At 42.2% G+C, this 21,204-nt stretch overlaps 2 protein-coding genes across 6 annotated transcripts in view; both read right to left on the bottom strand.

Moving 5' to 3' along the window:
• RanBPM (Ran-binding protein M) overlaps positions 1-7,615 on the bottom strand; it is a 58,091-nt gene extending 50,476 nt beyond the window's left edge. The window contains exons 1-6 of one of the 5 annotated variants that reach the window (XM_089579433.1): positions 7,147-7,553; positions 6,072-6,107; positions 5,749-5,913; positions 2,528-2,718; positions 322-423; positions 159-241 (exon numbers count right to left, since the gene is read on the bottom strand). In XM_089579433.1, coding sequence (XP_089435559.1) covers positions 159-241; positions 322-423; positions 2,528-2,718; positions 5,749-5,913; positions 6,072-6,107; positions 7,147-7,339 — 770 coding nt within the window. In that variant the 5' untranslated portion in view covers positions 7,340-7,553. Of the gene's footprint in view, positions 1-158; positions 242-321; positions 424-2,527; positions 2,719-5,748; positions 5,914-6,071; positions 6,108-7,146 lie in introns of all 5 variants that reach the window. The other 4 variants (XM_089579435.1, XM_089579431.1, XM_089579434.1 and 1 more) reach the window with 4 other exon arrangements.
• Positions 7,616-11,006: 3,391 nt separating this feature from the next.
• Positions 11,007-21,204, bottom strand: part of LOC149350414 (uncharacterized) — a 51,080-nt gene continuing 40,882 nt past the window's right edge. The window contains exons 12-16 of the mRNA XM_089579441.1: positions 18,437-18,883; positions 15,840-15,920; positions 13,034-13,096; positions 12,705-12,872; positions 11,007-11,502 (exon numbers count right to left, since the gene is read on the bottom strand). Of these exons, the coding sequence (XP_089435567.1) occupies positions 11,383-11,502; positions 12,705-12,872; positions 13,034-13,096; positions 15,840-15,920; positions 18,437-18,883 (879 nt within the window). The 3' untranslated portion in view covers positions 11,007-11,382. The remainder of the gene's footprint in view (positions 11,503-12,704; positions 12,873-13,033; positions 13,097-15,839; positions 15,921-18,436; positions 18,884-21,204) is intronic.

Below are 21,204 nucleotides of genomic sequence, written 5' to 3' on the forward strand. Positions count from 1 at the left end.
GCATGTGCACTCAGATGGGGAAAGACAAAGGTGGGCTAACTTCCATCACAGATCATTTTTGTTCTTAAACATCAAAACTTGACCATTCAATTTATTCGAGATGAGTGGTTACGAATCTTTGGAACAAAATGAGAAAAGAGAAGCACAGTGAACAGTACCTGTGTAATGTAGTCTGCCATTCACCTTGCTTGTCGTTGACTGGAAACCTCTCTATTGTAGTCCTTGTCCGCAGCATCAGCTCCTTTCAAATTTGCCCAATAACATAGAGGTATCAGTTCAATTGTGCTCATACACAAGCACAATTATGTACTCTAAACTTACCTTCATCATGTCTTCAATGTCAAAGACAAAAGGAGACTGTCCAAAATTTGCATCCACCACCTCACCTGGTGTTTGCAAACCCACAGTGGGGTACAAATTGGGCTGTAGAAGAAGAAAAATGCACAACAAACCATCAAACAGATACGAAATAATTTTATGCTCTTATATGTCCTTCTAATTACTAAAAACGAAGTCTCAACTAGTACTGGTAATCCCACTCTCCTTCAATACACCATGCTCATGAGCACACCTTGCACGATCTCTTCAGCAATGAACACTAACACACAGGATGTCGAGCCAGTCTGAACATTACACAATAAAATATGGCGTGCTCACAATGTTTGCCAATGAAACATGTCGTTACAGTTCAGGTAGCATGAACATGACAGCAGGCATTAAAGGCACTGTATCAGACAGAGGAACTTCCCGAAGACACTACCGTTGATATAAACTTTCAAAGCAGGTAAGAGCACCACCACTCTATGCAGTTCTACCTTATGTATGTTCTTGCGCATGTGATGCACACTATAAAAAAAGGTATGAAGGATAATCTCTCGAGTTCTTGCTATGTACCAAAGTATGCAATAATAAGAATAACGGTCTGGGGGGCGAGTTGGTGCACGATGAAATGAACGCTAGCGCAACAAGGACACTAACAAGAAAGGGACATGTGCGCATGTGGTGTCCCTTTCTTGTTAGTGTCCTTGTTGCGCTAGCGTTCATTTTTTTATGCAATAATAAGTACAGTGATTACGCTCAGCTAAATGCACACAGTTTGTTTGGTATGAATGTTCCAAAGTATGTCAGCAGTACACACAGTGTGGAAATCGTTGTAGAGCTGCAAAAGCTAGAAAGACAATTTTAGCAGAAGTGCACGTGGCCATGCAAGGGATGCCAGCAAGGGATGGCAGCATATACTTACGTGGGTATTAATGCTACCACATCTGACAATGAAGGTTTAACTGTGGCTCTGGGTTATGAAACAGAAAAACGGTGGTGCTCTTGAATTGAAATCAAAATAGCATATCTTGTTTCCCATTTTTTTTGCCTTTCCCACCCAATCTCAAAACGAGGTTTTTCAGTTTTTTGAAACTGTCCTTTCTAGCATTCACATTGTCATAATAGCACTAGAATTACTGTGCTTCAGACAACTCGCCAGTGTCACTCAGAGGCTTTGGTGTTCAGCTACCGATCCCAAGGTTGCGGGTTTGATCTCGACCTTACTACCATTCATGATGTACTACGTCCGCCGCTATGGACAAAGGTGCCACTGGTGAGCACTCTCAAGGTTAGGTTACATGCAACATAAATATCCCCTAAAGCAGATGACTGTATAGCCACCGCCATAGCTTAGTTAGCACAGCACCGTACATGAAATTTGGAGGTCATGGGTTCGGATCCCACCAGCAGCATGTGTGTGCTTTTTCTTTTATTTTCTAATCTATGATCTTCAAATCCATAAAATAATTACACTGTAAGTTCCCATTTACACCACAAATTAAAAAAAAAGAAACATTCCCTTATACTTTTCTTAGTTTCAGTGACTGTTGGCTTCATTCATAAAAATGTCATAACGAGTCCCTCATTTCTCTACCTTTGTCTGCTCTAATCATGCAGTCAGAGCACTGAAAACCCAAACGATTTTTTTCTTCATGATTATAGAGAGAATAAGAGTGCAGGAGTTGTAAGAATGCCATCGCAACCTATAACAGCCTACAAATGTTTTAGTTTAGTTTAGTTTATGTTGGTTTCACGTCCCAAAGCGACTCAGGCTATGAGAGACGCCGTAGTGAATGGCTCTGGTAATATCGACCGCCTGGAGTTCTTTAACGTGCACTGACATCACACAGTACACGGGCCTTTAGAATTTCGCCTTCATCAAAATTCGATCGCTTCGGCCGGGATCAAACCCGTGTCTTTCGGGTCAGCAGCCGAGTGCCATAACCACTGAACCACCACTTCGGCTACAAATGTTTTAATAAGGCCAATTTACAACATGAATGAAACATGGAAATGCAACAATAAATATGTTAGCAAATGTATAACTGTAAGACTTCACAGGTTACCAAGTTTAGCGATTCAACAATAGGCAGTTGTGGCAGATCTCCTGCAATTTATTGTAAAAAGTTATGAAACAGTAACTATGATAACTTAGTTGTTCAGACTAGTAAACATTACAGCTATGGCTGCGGACACAGGTTCTCACCGGTAAGTCTGTAAAGGCAACACCAAGATTGTGGCCGTTCTTTGTGTAGAAGCACAAATTGTCAATTAGGTTGACGCCACAACCAATCACGTCACCAGTTGTGAATGTTGGACCATAAGGCTGACCAGTTCCACTAGAACAAAAACTATGGCCATCATCACCATGGTACCCATAAGAATGTTTGTCCCAGCCTGCAAAAACATCCATCAAAAAAGTGAAAATCATTTTGTTGTGCAACAAGTTTGAATATGCTGACTAGCAGCAAACAGGGTTTACATGCATTGCAAAGACGCCGAAATCAAGGAAAGTGGTCAAAGCCCAAACCCCATATATTTCATAGATGTTAATAAGCCATATAAATTTACATTTGAGAGAACAATATACCTTCAGATAGGGCAGTACGGTTCATGCATATCAAGGCAGGCCATATCAGTTCCCTTGGCAGCACTTGGCACAGTGATGCTAATAAAAAAGGCAACCTGCATTTGTGTTCTGCCCCTTGCTTCTAAAATTTTCTTTTTGAACTTATCCCCTGATTAAGCAATGCCATGGACGACAAGCACTAAAAGTTAATTAAAAGCATTAACAATGAACTGAAAAACTCCATTGGAAAATAAGTACAAGACATCCACTTTCTGTTCAGTGCCTTCAGCTTCGCTCATCAGTATTACTAAAAGGTGCATTGTAGAAATCAGATTTTTCTTTTAACCCTATTTATAAGAAATCTGCTCGGTGATCAAGAATTGGCTGTAACCATATTCTACTTGGACAATAAGAGCTTTGGGTACATTCAAGGGCAACACAAAATGCTGCATACGTGTGCACATGGAAAGTTCAAAGTTCTTACAGCATTTTTCATAATTAGAAGGTCATTGCTCAAGACTTCTGCAGCCTTGCATTATGCCATTTTCCTCCAGCTGATCACTAATCGCTTTAGATCCATCAGCATAGCACTCAGCTGGGGCTGCCAAATGAGAAACCCTTACTACGCTTTCCTTCTTTTCACGGTACACATTATTTGCAGCGCAGAATCTTTTCGACTGCGTTAACTCTGATACGCTGCCTTCCCTGTGCAGAAGAGTCAAGAGCACACTGAAGAGTGTGTTACCGCTGGGTCAGAGTGCTCAGACTCGGGCGAGGACGTAACTAAGGAACTGTGAAAATGATGGCTCCCATATTGTCTTGTGGCAATAAACAAAGTGCAGAGCGCAAAATGCTAGTGCAAGGAAAGCGGCCAACCATGCTAAGGAATGAACCCAAACCGGAGTGCCTTCGATCTAACCAGCATGAGCTAAATTATAGAACACTGTAAGAGCTGCGCAGAAAATAAATTGAACAGATACATAAAAAAGTAAATCTGCCACTATTATTCTAAATGTGCACCCCTATGCACTACATAACCCTTTACCCTAAATGTATATCAGGAAATATACATAATACATAAATTTTTTTTTCATATTGTGCTAAAGAAGTAAAGTAAAAGGTGTTCCAAAAGTCAGCTTTCCCAAAATACCAAGAAAGGCAACGACTACCTATTTGAACACATGCATTGAAACAAAATTATCACAGACACCAGTGAGCTGGAGGAACCTGGTTTTCGGCGTTTACGTGCATCTGCACACAAGTTCTTTTTAGTGTCGTCTTCATTGCTACAAGCATTGTGGAAGTCTGTACAGTATATGAAACTAACACCAATTGCTTCTGCAAACGAATTCGACATGTTCATGATGACATTGGTGTGAGCTGTTGCTAGAAAAATTCTTTTCCCAGCTGTACCACACAGCAACTGACATTTTTCATGCACGCCACTTTTTTATCTTCATCACTAAGTGAAATGCCTACCAAATAACACACCTTTTCTCAACTTCTCCAATCCTCTGGCTTCAAATAGACCAAACCATAACCAGCTAATCAACCTTGCTCACCTCTTGCACACGAAGCAAAGGAACACAGGGCTGGATGAGTAGAGGCAATATTCAGACTTCTACAACCCATATTAGTGATCCCATAAGCCCGCTAAGTTGGCTGAAGCAGTGGAAGCAGACAAGCTGGTTCAGTTTTCATGAAAAGTGCCATCACACCATCGATGCTTATTTTCCCATGCAACAGAAAGCTTGGAGAAAGCTAGGGTTGTAAAAACAGTCTACTAACTGTTGTGAACTTGATGCCCAATATGCTCAATTATTATGTGATTTACCCTGACAACATATGCCTGGAAATATATTGCCCACGTAACAGAAAGAAACAGCTTTGAGGCCACTAGTTCTGGATGCAGCTCTCAAAATACTATGGTGATACGTTGTGTCAACCACATATTTAACGCATTTAAATGAACGAACAATTATTCCAAAAGTGGCATGCCACTGAGATAGCCAGTGCCTAACCATGAAAGCAAAAAATGCAGCAGTCACGTCGAACACATCTTGGCAGAAAAGAAAATGCCACTTTCTTGACGGCCAGTCCAGTGAAGCTTTGTGCACAACTTACAGTCACAACCACTTTCACTTTCTCAACCAACAGGTGCATGTGGCACAGAATCAAACCCCAAAGGGGTCAAAGTGAGAATCAAGATCTCACTAGCAAAATGAGAATCAAGATCTCAATCACTGGCAAAAAAAAAAGTAGTACAACTACATAATATACCACTCCTTTCTATGATCCCTTTGGGTCCTGAAAGTATTTATGATAAACTGCCCATGACGATTACAGCTCAGACTTAAATGCTAAAAGGTTAAATAATTTTCTAGGAACACTATAAAGATATCAGGAAGTTCAAGGTCTTGAAAACAAAACTACCAAATTGGACAGCATTTAAAGGTTGTGAGGGTCTGAGAAAATCCTGATAAATGTAGCATGAGCCAAAAATACATGTCTTTAAAACCAGGTTTGTATATTTGGTTGAGTAGTTAAAGCTATGAACTTCCAGATGCAAGACAGCTGGTTAAATGGCACAGGTGCAAGGCTGCAGCTGCACTGGAGCAGTAAAGGGTTACAAACCTTTCTGTCGCAGCACTCAAATGCGTACATAAAACAGTTTTCCCAAGCATCCAAAAGGGGAGGCAAGGGACAGACACCATGCAAATAAGAAGAATTAGAATAGTTGTCCTAAAAGAACATGCCAGATTTACAAAGGTCTACACTTGGTTTCATCTCATGAAATCACGCAATAAAAGGATAAATGCATACAGAATACGACCAAGGGGCTAAATCTAGAAACTGACCAGGAAGTCTGTTCATGTTGACGCCCTGAGCAGAGAGGCCCACACCCATGTAGCCATCCCTGCCCTTGCTGATAATCTTGACCTCAAAGTAATAAAGGCCACACGCTGCAGGAATTGGATGTGTAGCCCGAACACTAGCAGCATCTTTGTGGTTCTTTCCGATACCTGAAGAAAAACACACATGCTTAATGCAAACTCAACCAATTACACAAATATAAGTCATCTGAGCTATCAGATAAGAAGAGCAAATTTTCGCAAGGTTCAACCCTACAATAATAATATTAATTGCTGCACTTTGGAGAAGACAAATGGCAAATACTTACGAGCAGAGGAAAACATGGCTGCGCTATATGCATTTCCTAGCAGGAATGCAAACAGCACATTCATATGTCAGCATGCATGAAAGCACAACTTTCACAAGTTACGCGTTATCGTCACGTTTCCATCACCCTAAATTAGAAGACACTACGTTATGCTAGTCAGAAGTTTTGAACAATACTCATTAGCACTACCTTGTTTTTCTCCCTATACTAGTGCGCCACGACCACGACAGTATATCCTCAGTTTACATCAAGATCCCAACAAAAGAATACAGCGATATAACCTCGCCAGTTTATGAAACGAACGCCACAAGCAATGATGACTAATTTGCGTAATGATGAGTGGTGTCTCCATCGAAGAAAGCTAGTGCCGTGAGCGTATACACAGCTCTACTGAGGCAAAAAATCTTCCGTGGAACATTGGCAACAAAAATCAGCTTTTCCTTGATGAACAAATTTTACTGCAAGGTCAGGCATCAAACCTGCCAGTAGGCCTAGAGCAGTAAGTGTAGCCAGTGTAGCTTACAAAAAGTAAACAAACAAATGTATTGACCCTCAGCTAAGGCAAGACCACTGGCTTCGGGTAGTGAATGATAAACAATGACCAGCACATGACGCAGGCATTCACAAGGGAGTGTAGCAAAGCACAGAGAAGCATAGTTACCATCGTAAATCGTAAAGGAACGCGAAATTAAAGTGTACGTAAAAGCTTAGTAACAATAGCGTTTATTTTTAGTTCCCAACGTACTACTGAATTCTGGTACAAAGGAGGCCAACGGCAATGGTAACCACGAGCATCCTGACATGACCTATTTGAGAAAAATTCGAGCAAGAGTTTGCTTCCGAACAGTATCTGTCAGCAGCTTGCTAGCCCGTGAACAGCTGAGACGCTGCTTTCATGCGCGTCATGACGGCATAGCTACAAAATCGCGGACGCAATGCACACGGCCAAAGTTATTTTTAATGCAGCGATAGCACTCTATTCCAGCATGGCCTATTCTAAAAAAGTTGCAAATGGTAACACAATACGAAAGAATTATAAGCAAATCACTCGGGATGAGCCTTTAGTACCACTAACCTTTATAGTGAACTCGAAGATTGTTTTGTGACAAGCCTATGTAGGTGAATTTGTCCTTCGGGCTCCAAGATCGAGGAAGGGGAGTTTCTTCTTCATTAACTGAGGGATACAACAACTTCAAACGATCAGTTGGTTGCTGCGAATACGATGTTGCAGATTCAGAAACCCCAAAAGCCTGATTCATTGTCGCCATTGTAGTACGAAGTTACCCGGATGCGTTTACGTAAAATACGTCACTTCGTGTTTCCTCGACTCCAAACCCCCTAGCGACAAGGCGAATCAGCTGAAGGGAGAAAGCAAGGGGGAGGACGCAAAACCGCGCAACAGAGGTGTGTGGGCGAGGAAACAACGGTAGTAACGGTGCGGATGTTTTCGTTGGTGCCGTAGTTCATAGTTACATGTGCACAGCATCCTCCGAGGCTGTAACTGCCGTCATTGGGCCCAGGTAGTTCACTTGTGCAGCTTCGACCTACACACTCACATTAAGCTGCGCAACTGTTGTACGACAGTTCACACTGGTGTGCCTTTTGTCTGCGTATCTGTCCAATCATTAGCCTGTGATAACATTTTGAAAAGACCAGCAGCTATCTGGGCTGCGGAAGTCGAGCTCATTCGGAGCTGTTCTGCAGCATAAAGGAAGGCACGAGCACAGTCGCTTTCGCACCCAGAACGTTGTCAGAAACGGAGATTCTGAGATAGATCCGGAGTGTGAAGTAGCTGCATTGAGGGGGAGGGGGCGGCTGCTGTAAACGGTGGCGCGTACTTGGTACTGTGCGTTTGCATGTGGTTGGGTCGTACCATGGGTCGTACGATCGTCCGTTCACCCAATGAATGGATGGATAACTGAATCAATAGAATCAAACGTTTTTATTCATTCCGCAAGAAAAGGAATATGAAGAACCGAAAAAATTCACCGGATGTAAATATTGGTCTTGTGGTTACGCGAATTCACAGCATGGTGCAAAATGCTGATGCTGGTTGGAGTGTTTAGCAACTTTGGTTAGAGGGGCAGAATGTCATGTTTATGCCGCAGCGCTATCGCTAGCGCCACGGGAGAGCGCTAGAGGAGGCGATGCTCTAGTGCCTTTTGCCGAGAGAGTAGCCGGGTGCAGTTACCAGTCCTGGGAGTGGGGTAGTGGTGAGGTGTCTAAGCGTGCACGCTTACCCAACACCCCTACCCCAAGCCATGTAAGGCGGGTGCCTGGCGTGACGCGCAGCGAGGCGAAACGAGCGCGGGGAGGGCTGCGGACGACGGTGACGCTGCGTGCCATGTACAGCTCTCGCTGTAAAAAGTGGACGTGTCCACTTAAGCTTCCAGCACCTACTGAGAACCTACTATCAAGCATAGTTTCATTACTGTACACTTGGGCAACCGTATGTCAACCGCTTAAAGTTGTTAGGCTTTTAGCAGAGCAGCTTATTTCAGCATACAGCAGTTGGATGCTGCACTAAACTCCTCTGCTATAACTTTACTCAGGGAACGGCCAAGGGACATTAGATGATTCAATAAGTTCGCAAGCAAGCTAAAGAGCCAGGCCACTTCCAGTACACTGGGTCATCTACAAATGTCAAGGATTACTATATGAATATATAAATACATCTTCACTGAAAAGTACTTAATTCTGACATGACAGGACTCACCATGATCCCTACCGAGAAAAGAGGGAGGAAGGGGGGAGGGGGCTAACTTTCTGCATTCAAAGATCAGAGGAATACCACAGATTTTTCACCTTAAATAATGCACAGCTGGACAAGAGCAAAATAGCTGCAGTGCATGCAATCTCTACACATACCAGTCTTTACATAGCTTGGCAGTGCAACATTTTGTTCCACAGATGGGGGTGAAAACTTTATTTGGAACAGGGCAGTTTGGGACACATAGGTCCTTGGGCCCCCGCACAGCCCCACTGCACTCGAACATTCATGTCCCAGAAACTCATGACGCTGGCAGCCCGGCCTGCGGCAATGACTTGCTTGGCCAGGTCCTCGGAGCGCAGTAGGGCCTCCCAAGCCTCCCAAGTGGTAAGGTGCTTCAGGCCCCGCGGGGGAGGATCCGCCGGGCAGAGGAAAAGGAAGTGGTCGAGAGCAGCTTTGGGGTGGTGGCAGAGGGTACAGGAGGGGTTTGTGTGGACTTAGTGATAGTGCTAGCGTATATAAGGGGAGGGTAAAGTGCTTGTTTGGAGCCGTTGTTTGGAGTGTCTGATGATAATTGTTGAGGGAGGGATGGGGTGGGGGGTAGAGCCGATGCTCGGCTTTGCAGGCCTGCGTCATTTCACTGAATGAGTGCATGCGCTCCCGCGAGAACCCCAGATCGGAGGCCGCCAGTGCCAGGTTGAGAGAACCTCGGGCTAAAGTGTGAAAGAGAATTTTCATTTACACTTTACACGTCCAATATGCACCACACTGGTCAGCTTTCATTCTAGGCACATTGGGCATGCATTGCGAGTGTGTGCTCATCTCTGCAGGAGTGAATGAAGCACTACTTAGGAGAGACACAAATGGACAGAAGGATGCACATCACAAGTGCGAACTTGCAACTAGTTAATACTCTTTGATGACACAATTTTTACATACAGGATGTCACGATCACAAGCAATGTCGTATACAGTCGAGAAGTTTCATATCATGTGGGAGGCAATATATTGGACAGTCTGGCAGATGTGTCAACACCAGGCTACAAGAACATTAGAATGACAGCAGTAAAATTACCCATCCCAGAAATATAGTGTCGTACTGTAACCGCTGCATAGGAAAATGTGACCGCTGTTTAGAAAAAACAATGATAGTAAGCCGTAAAAAAGAACGAGTCGAAAGAGAAATTGTGGAAGCGCTTTGGATTGAAACTGCAGTTGAAGGAATACATGTAAGTGATCCATCAACTGCACTCATGAAAGGCGAGGCCGAAATGATGGCATTAGAGCGGTGAAGAAATGGGCAAACCGAAACTCCTCGATTGCATATATGACACAGCTTGCGATAATGATATCCTCTGTGTGAAAGTATGTCATCAAAGAGTACTAAACAGTTGCAAGTTTGTGCTTGTGTGCCTCCTTTTGTTCATTTAGACCCATCACGACACACCAATTAAACAAGTTTTGAGTGCTAGAAGTTGTTAAAAGTTTAGCTGCTAGAAAAAAACATTCATCTCTGCCATATGTTCATGGTCACTATTAGCGTGTGCAAGTAGGTGCCACGACATATGTCCGTGATTCATGCATATGCAGGGTGGTTCACTCTTATGGTGAAAATGCGTGTGGCCGCCCTCTTTGAAGCAGCAGTGCATCCATCGGAGCCGTACATCAAAGCGGAGTGTCAGATGACAGAAAACACTCTCCTCCTGTGCCACTTTGCTGTGATGCGAGACTACGACGGGCACATTGAGGCCCTGAAAAGCACTTCCACACACTTTCATATTCACCCTAGAAGTATGTCACCCTGTACATTTTATAACCTGAGAAAGCCATCAGGGTAGCGTTACCTTTTTAGGCCTATTTTGAGCCTAGATCACTTTCTATTGAATTTCACACATTGCCACTGAAGGTTTAATTACTCCGGCTCAATTTGTTAACCAGTGAATGAACGTATATGTACAGGTACAGTCGCGGTCCAAATGACCTGCAACGCTCTGGCGGACACCTCCTTCTGGTTTGTGTTTGATAGAAAATGAATACGCTATACTGCACATTACCAGGCACACGGGCACGCTGCTTGGCAGTCATATATATCACTGCTGTCTGCATTTTCATGGCTAGCTAAGGTAAGGAAAATGAATTTTCAGTAAACTTTACAACCCTTACTACCTGAACAATTTTCCAGTGCTCGCCACAACCAAGTAGAAAATATGCACGCAAACACAGACACATTTTCAAGGATTATGTTTATTAACATAAAAATATGCATCTCTTAAGCTTTAATGATATTGCACTCTTAAAACAAGAACACTTGTTTCAACCTAATCCTGGCACTTATCACAAGGCAAGCAGCGTTATCACCCATACAAGCATGCCTGCAGGCAATTTTTTTAATGCTGTTGTCAGCATGTGAAGGTAAGGACCAAATATACAAAAAGTATCACCTAAGTACAACCAGTGTCCAAAGTATTTTTTGTATGTAGTCGAGTGTCATGGAATGTTCCTTTTTCTTGACCCTAAGTTTCATATGGCATTAACATACCCATATGATGATATTTACAACAGCTGACATAGTCCTTGAGGGAATGCACTTTGGGTACCACACTCAGACATCATGGACTTTAGGCGTGCCTGAGGATGATTCTCTTGGAGATGGACCACCATTCTTCTTGAGGTTGACAAGTGCAGCTTGCAGGTGCTGCACTGTTAGAGCCAAGTTCTGCATCTGTGTCATCAGAATCATTATTGCAATATATTTAGAATATTACTTACACTGAAGGTATATTGCTTTCAGTGGCAATACGTGTGAATAGAGAAGTGCTGAAATTGTCGCAGCAATCATGCTTTCCCTTACTGTGCCAACTACGCAGTTAAGCAGCCATTCAATATCATCATCACAGCTACAAAAAAAAAAAAGAAAGCTCATTTTGTGGCCCTAAGACATGCTGCACACAGCATGTTTCGCAGTATGCCACTGAAATGTAAATACTTTTGACCAATCAAATTTATTAAAAAAAAATAAACTGGCAGTAAAATGCCCAAGGCAAGAAAACACATCACATTGCTTAAAGGACTAACCATGTACTACAACAACCAGATCCTTATTAAAACTGCAAAACAACAAGGTTTGGCTCTGCGTATCAACGCATCTTGTGGTTGGTCATTTATTGTACACAGCATGACTATGTGATACCATGCACAGGCCATGCACCTTTCTGGAAGGATACCGTATACGTTCGTGTAAGGGCCACTTTTTTTTTTTACATTTGGACAGGGTGAGGCTCTCACACGAAAGTGGCACTTTCCACTCAATTTTTGTGACTACAGTAAAAACCATATTAAATGCACCCTATTCGTGCAATTACCTGTCTTTTAGGACTATTTAGCATGGGCCTGGAGTATCCTTTATGGTCATAATGCATTGAAATTCAGGGCGATACGACAACCGGCAGGAACCACTTGCAACAAACTAAGTTGGCAGATCACTCTACTGCCAAATGTGACATCACCCAAAGTTGTTTCAAATAAGAATTAAGGTGGAGATCAGCGTGCATAGCTATGGGATCTGGCACTCGACTGTAATGACGGTTCACCTAATCGATCGAAATGGCACTTTGTACATGAGACCCGTAGTTAGTGCGAGGTGGCTACCACCTCGCCTGCTTTTCTACTCACTTCATTGTCAAAAATGTACCTTCATAGTACTATCCCGTTAGGTTATTGCGCTCTTGGTAGCACCCCGTGGAACATGTCGCATGAGGAAAATGTGAAACGCAATTGCTGTTTGCAGGTTTTTAAAAAAAAATTTTTGAGTGCTAAGTTGGGGAGGGGGGAGTGGCCCTTACATGAGCACAACCTTACTTGACAAATACTGTAAATCATCAAATGCCTGCAAGTTATTTTAAAGCCATCTATAACAGTAAGTACCTCAGCCTTGGACTGTGCATTAGCCATGCGCTCCACTTCTGCAGCCTTTTCAGCAAGCTCCAGTTTGTCTTGTGTAGAAACGACTTGCTTTTTGAGGGTTTTACATTCTTCCCTTGAGAGCTGTAGTTTTTTTTCAACATTTTGAAGTGCCTGAGCACTCATCTCGACCTGCAATAATAAAGTCACATTGGTTTCATGTCGTGGTCATCAATGCACTTCTCTCGGCAAGCACAGGAGATGATGAGAATGCGCAGGACATGAATGCCAGCGTTTCTGCACTACCCTAGCTCTTATGGGTTATGATGACAGTTAGCCATGATGATTCTTACCTGTTTTAGTGAAGAATCCAAGTGAGTCTGAAGCTGTGTTGCAAGCATGTTTTTTGACTGAACCTGAAAAGAATTGCAATGGGAACCTTTGAAGTTAGAAAATCTCACAGTGCCTCAACAAGTATCCACCAACATGTGACTTACCATCCTGAATTTTGTCCTTAAATTTTAAAACAGTGTTAAAACAGTGTGCGACAATACTTCTTCCCATGTTAAGCACACTACAATTAATTCTTAGCGTTCCAAGTACTAAGCCTGAAGTTCTCAATCTTTTTAGCCCCAGGGAACCACAACAGCTTTCAAAAGATGCTAAGCAACCCCACGTCTTGGCTTCTGCTCCTTTCTGCCTAACATGCATGCAGGAAAGAACATGCATGGCACCTGGAAAAGTGCCTAAATTCAATCGATAGGACTGACGGCAGAGAGAAGCAGTCTTCTATGAGTAATTACAGTACAATAAGTCCAAAAATAATAAAGTGGGTAAACAAACGGTAAGACAGTCATGAATTTAGGTGCAGGCAGAACCCAAAAATCCCTTCAAGGACTCTCATGACACCCAGTATGAGAGCCCCTGCACTATAAATATATCTTGTTTTACTGGAACTTTGATTTCAATGAGAATGCACCAGTCACCTCGGCAACATTACTGTGACGGAACAGGTTTTACAATAAAAGCACTCTACAGTAGGGGTTCTCATTATTTTTGGCCTTGAGGAAACCCAATAATTTTCGAACGGTGCTGAGGAACCGCATGCGTCTTCACTTCTACCCCATCCTGCCTAACTTGCATGCAAACGAACATGTACAGGCCCATCAAAAATAGCGAAATTCAATCTAAACAATAGTCGGGAATAGCCTGCTATAAGCAATTACAGTACAATTAGTCCAAAATAATGTGGGTAAAGGAAGGGTGGGGTTTGAGGTATGCATGGATTTAGGTGCTGAGGAAGCTCTAAAAGCACTTCCAAGGAGCCCAAGGGATCTATGGAATCCAGTTTGAGAACCCCGTGCTCTAATGCATATTTGAGAAGTGAGCATAGTTAACTTCAATGCCAATTTATATTTTATGTGTGTGTGTCGCATAACTGCTTAAATAAATAATTACATTAGCTGAACTATGCAAGACATTTAGTAACGGGGAAAAAATTGTCAAATGTGCACCATATGCAGTAAAAATAAGGATATCTTTTTATTGAAGTGCACCAAGAATTCGTAGCATAAGCACTACTCCTAATGCAAACTAGCCAGTGTGCCTGGGATTCAAGCTTAAGGTGTAAAAACTTCAGGATAGGTTTTTTTAGAACAGATTTCCGAAAGAATGTCTGTCCCATCACAAAGTTTAATGCATTGCACCTAAGCATACCACAAAATAGTTGGTGTGTTGTGCTTTGTGTGACTAATAATGTCGAAAGAATAGAAAGAAATGTGTCGGATAAAAAATGTTTACACGAGCTGTTGAATAAAAATCCTTGTGGACAGCAAAACTGGAATCTTTCAATTTGTGCCCATTTTAAAGTAGGCTCTATTTGCTTTTAAAATGGGTCATCTTGGCAATGATTGATCTGTGTCTATCAGATATGAATTTGCCTAGTCTATGAACCCTTTCAAATTGGGAAGCAGTCATAAATCTAGGTGCTCTGAACAAAACGCAATGATTTTTTCTCCAGAATCTGCCCAACTTTCGTTTTGTACACTGTCAACACCAAAGAAAAGCAAGTTATTTTGACGCAGTCTACTTTCAGCATCATCACATCTTGAGTAAAGGTCAGAAAGCTGAGAAAAAATGTCTCTCATGGCATTGTCAGCTACAAAAGGATCAGGCCTATCAAGTGAAGCTTTCGTTTCAAGGGTCACTCTCAATGTCAGCTGTTTGACTTCTTTATCAGTAGCATCCTGCCTTTCTTTACACCTTTATTCATTAGGGATTGTAGCCTGGCAAGCTTCAATTCTTTGGACAGTCAGCAAGTGGGCTTCCAATATTTCCCTTTCAGTTGCATTCATAGGCCCAGGATTGCTTTCAACGTCACCTGAGAGTGAGAGTAACATACCATAAAAAAATAAGTAAAGGCAAGATGGCAAAGACAATATACGCTTCAGTGCATCAATATACTTTCCAGGGCACGACACTGCAAATGAGCAATAATAGCTGCTCTTCACACACTTAGCGCTTTCTAAATAACAAACCTGCAAAACTCCCTCCACAAGGATGACCTCAATTCCCTGGACAACAACAAATCCTTTTGTTGGAACCTTGGCCAGACACAAGAGGCTTTCACCCTCCCCCACCCTCTGTTCAAGTCAGTGTTTGAAGGAACATCCTCAATCTCTTCTATTGTGAAGCTGCCTTACATGTGACCCCTACAGTAATGACTCAGACTGCATGTGTGCTTTCGGCAATCAGTCATTGAATACGGTTAGCAGCAATAAGAAGAAAAAAGCAAACTCGCTGCAAAGGCAAGATGAATTTTCACTGTTACATGTGCAATCTGTATTCGTGTCTAAGCAAGAACAGCTGCCTGTACGACATTCATTATAATAACAGGCCTTCGAGTTGGGTCTTTTACCCAACTAGGACTAGTTTCCGAACACGTACCATATGCCTATTGCTGCAGATTTGACACAAAACTGATTTCCAATATTTTAGAGGGAACTAGCAAATTGTAGCACTCAGTTTTTTTTTACAATTTTTCTCTTTGATTCCTTCATAATTTGGGTGAAATGGTTAAAGATCTCTCCTGAAGCCAAACACTCATTATGCATTGAAAACTAATTTGTCAGAGAGTACACCAACAAAACATAAACATACCTCCTCAGCGGCTAAGTTCAACCGGTCTTTCAATGAACGCAGCTCACGATCTCGCTCCTGGTGTCCAGTTGAGGGAAAATTCTGCAATTTACAGAACGACTTTACATCCAACAACAGGAGCCTCAAATAGGTCGCTCCTAGAGTTTCACAACTAGCCCTTTTGGCCTGCCTGGTTTCCTTGGCATATTTCAACACACCGTTCTTCTTGCACTATGCAGTGACTCCCCAACTAGCAATTGGACATATTACAACAATAAAAATATCCCACCTTTTTCTAATTACCTTTGTTTTTAATTTCCTGGCTTAACTGACTAAGGAAATATGAGTGCTATATTTTCAAGCTTCAAGGCTTTGTACACTCATGCAAGAACTGGACATGTGTAATGCTAGACGAGCAAGTCACTGCTAATATGTTTTGCACAAGCACCTTTAGAAACACCTAGTTGGCGTGTTTGAAATGTTCTGCTTGACTTTACAACTACTGTCTCTAGAACAACGCTTGAATCAGCAAAGCCCCCTAAATATTCTTGATAGCACCTGGTATTCTGCCGACTACAGTTTGATGGAAGCTATACTTGGGGACAGCTTTCTGTGATTTCAAAAAGGAACTGCGCGACTTTTGATAGGGACGAAAGGAAAGACACACGAGGACAGGTGCCTGTCCTTATAAGACACCGGCTTCCACAAGCGCTTTGTTTTCATGCACTCACGAGCCAGAGACGTAGGCCTTTAAGCTGGCTACGCATGCTCATAGCTTCCACTGCCTAGCCACAGAAAGCTGTCCCCGAGTATAGTAAAGAATATGATTTAAGAGAGTTATTAAGCTAGTGGGGGAAATTTTGAAATACTTAGCCAAAATCAAATTTTTTACAACCAAGGCAGCTAGCTACTTTAGCATCCTTTACAAGCTACAAATGGTAGCAATATGAAACAAAATGCCACAGACATCCTTTGACCAATATGAGCTGGAAAAAAATACATTCCTGCATTTAAAAAATGCTAAGTGCAATACAGGCTTCCTTTTAATGACTCACAAGTGCAATGCTTTAAAAAATGCCTCTAGCCCTCAGGGAGCAAAATTTACTTCAAGCATCATATGTGAAAAGTGAGTTCAAGACACTTGGTTACGGAGATACATTAAATGAGTGCATACCATACAAAAAGCTCTACTTGACTAAAATTAATCCACTTGTGCTACTTGCACTTTGGCTAACCATGGGCTATACAGGGCAGCAGAGATATTTGTATTCAAGTAAATGCCAGATTTGGAATGCAAAAATTACTTATACTATAGGAACATAAAGTGGTAAACCACCACATTTCTAACTCAAGCATAGCAAGCATAACAGCCTCAAACCACCCGAGTGAAAGAGAAGTACGTTGCGCCCTATCAATTGTGCCTCAAAATTTGCACACAAAACAAAAATTCATGTCTTAAAATTCTCCTTTCCCTTTTCCTAATCTTAATTACATTTAATTTTTAATTACTAATTACTGAATGCAAACCACAAGTTACAATGGTAGTTTTGTGGAGGGTCGCTTTGAGAGGCTACTGCAATTTGTAGAGTATTAAAGCCATCTGTTGTTAAGGTTGCCCTTCGCTCCAGTTTGAAAACTAGGCCCACAAAGAGAACCTGAAGTGCTGCCAAATGATGCTTTCAATGGTAAAGCTTTTCCTGCAATGCCCTTTCACGAGCAACATGCTCACTGCCAGCTTCAGTGAACACAAGACATTTTGAGCTGATATATGTGAGGAGCACACACAAGGCACCAGTGCAGGGAAAAAAAGTTAATATTTTCTTCTGCTGTGTAATATACTGTTCATACAATATTTGAAACAAGTTTCGCTCTCAGATATGACTTTATGTTGCTTTCAGGATAAATGAACCTTCCCTGAGCTTCTTTTCTTTTCCATCAGCTGTGCACATCATGGTGACTAATTCGTGCATCTGCAACGTGTGGAAGGGTTGGTTGTTCAGAACATCATGTTTGTTTGTTTGTTTATTTATGATTACATTTGATAAAAAGAAGCAAGCAAGAGCAAAATAATTAATGACAATAGTGTTGCCACCAAACACTCCTCCCACAAACAGCAGACAAGGTGGTCGTACTAGTTAACCTGATGTGCGGCATCAGTCACCACATTGAGTGGGGCTGATGAAAGCAACCTCATAGCCAGCGTGTGAGGTTAGCTCATTCTGACAGCATCACGAAACTCACATCACACACTAAGCACATCTCTGCACATACTGAGAGCATGTTTCACTCAGCCAAGCAGCATCATCCACCCCACTGACTATGCCATGATTTCTTTCAAAAAGATGTGGAAAGAGATAGTCTAGCCTTGCAACATTACATTACCACAGGATGAAACATATTTCAAAAGCAGGCTCCTCATCTCTCGTGTATGGGTGCCTGGATCATGACTCATAGAGCAGATGTTGTAAATGGTCAGCACTGAAGCTGGAGAGCTGATGCTAGTTCCATTAAATAACACTTGGCGTTACAGCTTAAAGTGCCACAGAAATTTCCGCGTGCACCTTATTTTTCTTGCCTTCATTTCTTGACCAGTCACAAGACACCGAGTGCCAACTTACCTCCCATTCCACGTCTGTCTGGGTTCCAGTAACTCCGAAGGTCTTATCATAAGCTTCAGTTTGGGCAATCACATCTTTCAACTCTGGTGGATGACAATGAGCACTTTCACAGCAAGCCGCAATGGTTGCATCTGTCTGTACGCTCACACTGACAAGAGTGCTCTCCTCAACATCTCTTCCAACAAGGGCACGTTCAGTGTTCACCATGGAGTTTACTTGCTGAGCGTTCTGGTGAAGCTCTGGTGCTTTTGGTTCCCTCCTTGAGTTGAAAAGCAAGCGCTTCTTTTGTTCATTCCTTCCCCTTCTTCTCCACGAAGAAAACAAGCCTGAACTTTCTTCTGATGTACTTCGTGATAAAAAGGCAATTCCACTACAAAGCTCTGATGTATTTTCTATATCTAGTACCGAGATGGAGGCTGGGATGCTTGTGCTTAGGTCATCTTGCTCCTAGCAGAAAAAATAAAATAACAAACAGTGAGGTCAGAGAAAACACAAATGGATGCAAATTCTACAAGGCAACCCCCTCAGACACCATTAAAGAAAGCCCCGAGTCAAACCATGCAACCATAATGCACTAGTAATCAGCATTTTACATGCACGCAATTTAGACTGCACAGGCAGTACAATAGAATCAGAAAGAAAACATTTTTCTATTTCAAAAATGGGGTTAAAATGGAAGGCGGAAAGAAAAGGCTGCTTAAAAATAGCCTAAAAAAGCTCCATCCCATTGAGGCAACCTACAGCTTGCATACTTCAGGTACAAAAACACAGTGAAGAAAGGAATACTACCTTCGTTCCCTAACAATAGAGGCATAAATTAATTTGTAGAGGTGTGAAAATATCCAAAATTTTCAAATGGTGAATAAAATACAGTAAAAGCTAGTTAATTCAAACTTCAAGGGACCGGCAAAAATGTTTGAATTATTGAATGACCGAAAAAAAAACTGTCAAGAACTACTTGCATCACAGTAAAATTATGTGGTGAAAGACTGGACAACAGCAGCATAATTCAAAGATGAGAACAGCGCGGCACTGACTACTTTTCACGTTTCTATCAATTCATTATTTTGTGCATACTGTTGGGAGCATCAAAGCAGAACTGCTCCAAAATCGTAAGGGCCTCCTGCATTCTTCATGGTGCGATGCTGTGGAACTCTACCGCTACCGTGTCACAAGCGCCACTGTTGCGTGTGAGGAGGCTTCACCACACAAAAAATGAGCGGCACTTGGTGGGCACGCTGTTTAGGCACGCTGGAAAAATGAATCCACGCGGATGGAAGCAAAAGGAACGGCTCAGCGGCGCTAAAGCAGCGAGGAAACTAGGAGGGGAAAGAAAACACCAGCGACGCGCCAATCAGACTCCGACACGGTGCTCAGCTAGGTCAGGTTAGATGGCTGATGCTGTCTGGTCAAACCACTGTCATTGTGGTCAGGTGCGAAGCTCAGCAAAGCTAAACCAAAACTAAGCAATCGGACTTTTTTGGAGACAGGGGCTGCTCATGTGTCGTCGCGTCTGCCGTCTCATGCAAGTGACTCTGCAGCATGGAACTCAGGTTTTTGGTAGGGCGACATTTAAACCATCTCTTGCTGCGCTAGTCACACCTGGACACGGCCTCCTTTCAGGAGCCTGCTCGAATTAACTGGTGCGATACCTGCAGCATTCCGAATTAGCGAGCGTCCGATGCCATAGATTAACATGGCCATTGGCTGGGATCAAGCCGGTAGTTCAAATTATCTGAATTTCCGAATGAACCGGGGCTTAATTAACGAGCCTCTTACTTGATTCACTGAACAAATTAAACAATGAATGGTAAGACTAATTTGAAACGAATCGAATATGTTCTCAAATTTTCAAATAGTTTTCGAATAACTGGCACAATTTTCAAATACAGAGCGCTACAGCTTTCTCTGATGACTGTTCCAAAAACGGAATCTACTCCGATGCTAGACAGCATGCTGTTGCAGTCAGTGTGCGTGGGATGGAGAGTTCATGGCTCATATGTAGCTCCTGCCTGTCTCCTCTACTGAGATGTGTTGACATTTGTATAACAGAAGTTAATATGCATGACAAGACAATGATAGAGTCATAGTCTGACTTCATGTTGCGTACCCCTAGTGAAGATCAGTATTGCGTCTTCTGACAACTATAGCCCCTAAGTTATAGCGTCGTACTGTAGCGCTGCTGGCAGCATTAAACTGTTTTGGACAATTACTCGTTATGTATGAATATTGGCACAAGTAGTGAATATTCATAAAAACACTCAATTCGTATCCGACTTTGAAGAAGTGCTATTTACACACCCTTCCATATCTGCACATTTATTACATATACATTACTATTTATACATTATAAATTTTCTACACACAAATATGACATATCTGCAATTTCAAAATGCACATCATAAACGAAAACATACAAAATATGGGTATAAATATAACAAAACAAAAACATGCACCTGTACACAACACCATTGTAAGAATGCACAATAAGCACAAAACACGTCAGTGCACTATTCCTGAGCCTTGAAGATGAGATCCAAAGCTCCACCCCTGCTACCCACTCTGCGCGTATGACCGCAGCACTAACAGTGCAGCCAGTCAATAAACTTGGCTTATCATGACTCAGACATTTTAAATGCATATGCTTTAGTTGAATGTTTTTATCATTTCACTAGGAAAAAAAAACTATCCCCCACAAGTATGGGACCAAGCTGCATTTAAAGAGTGCATATCAGGTAAGCAGTACACTGCACCAATAATGGTCATTT

This window comes from Amblyomma mixtum, chromosome 3 (assembly GCF_055824585.1).
Source record: "Amblyomma mixtum isolate Tamu chromosome 3, ASM5582458v1, whole genome shotgun sequence".
Lineage (NCBI taxonomy): Eukaryota > Metazoa > Arthropoda > Arachnida > Ixodida > Ixodidae > Amblyomma > Amblyomma mixtum.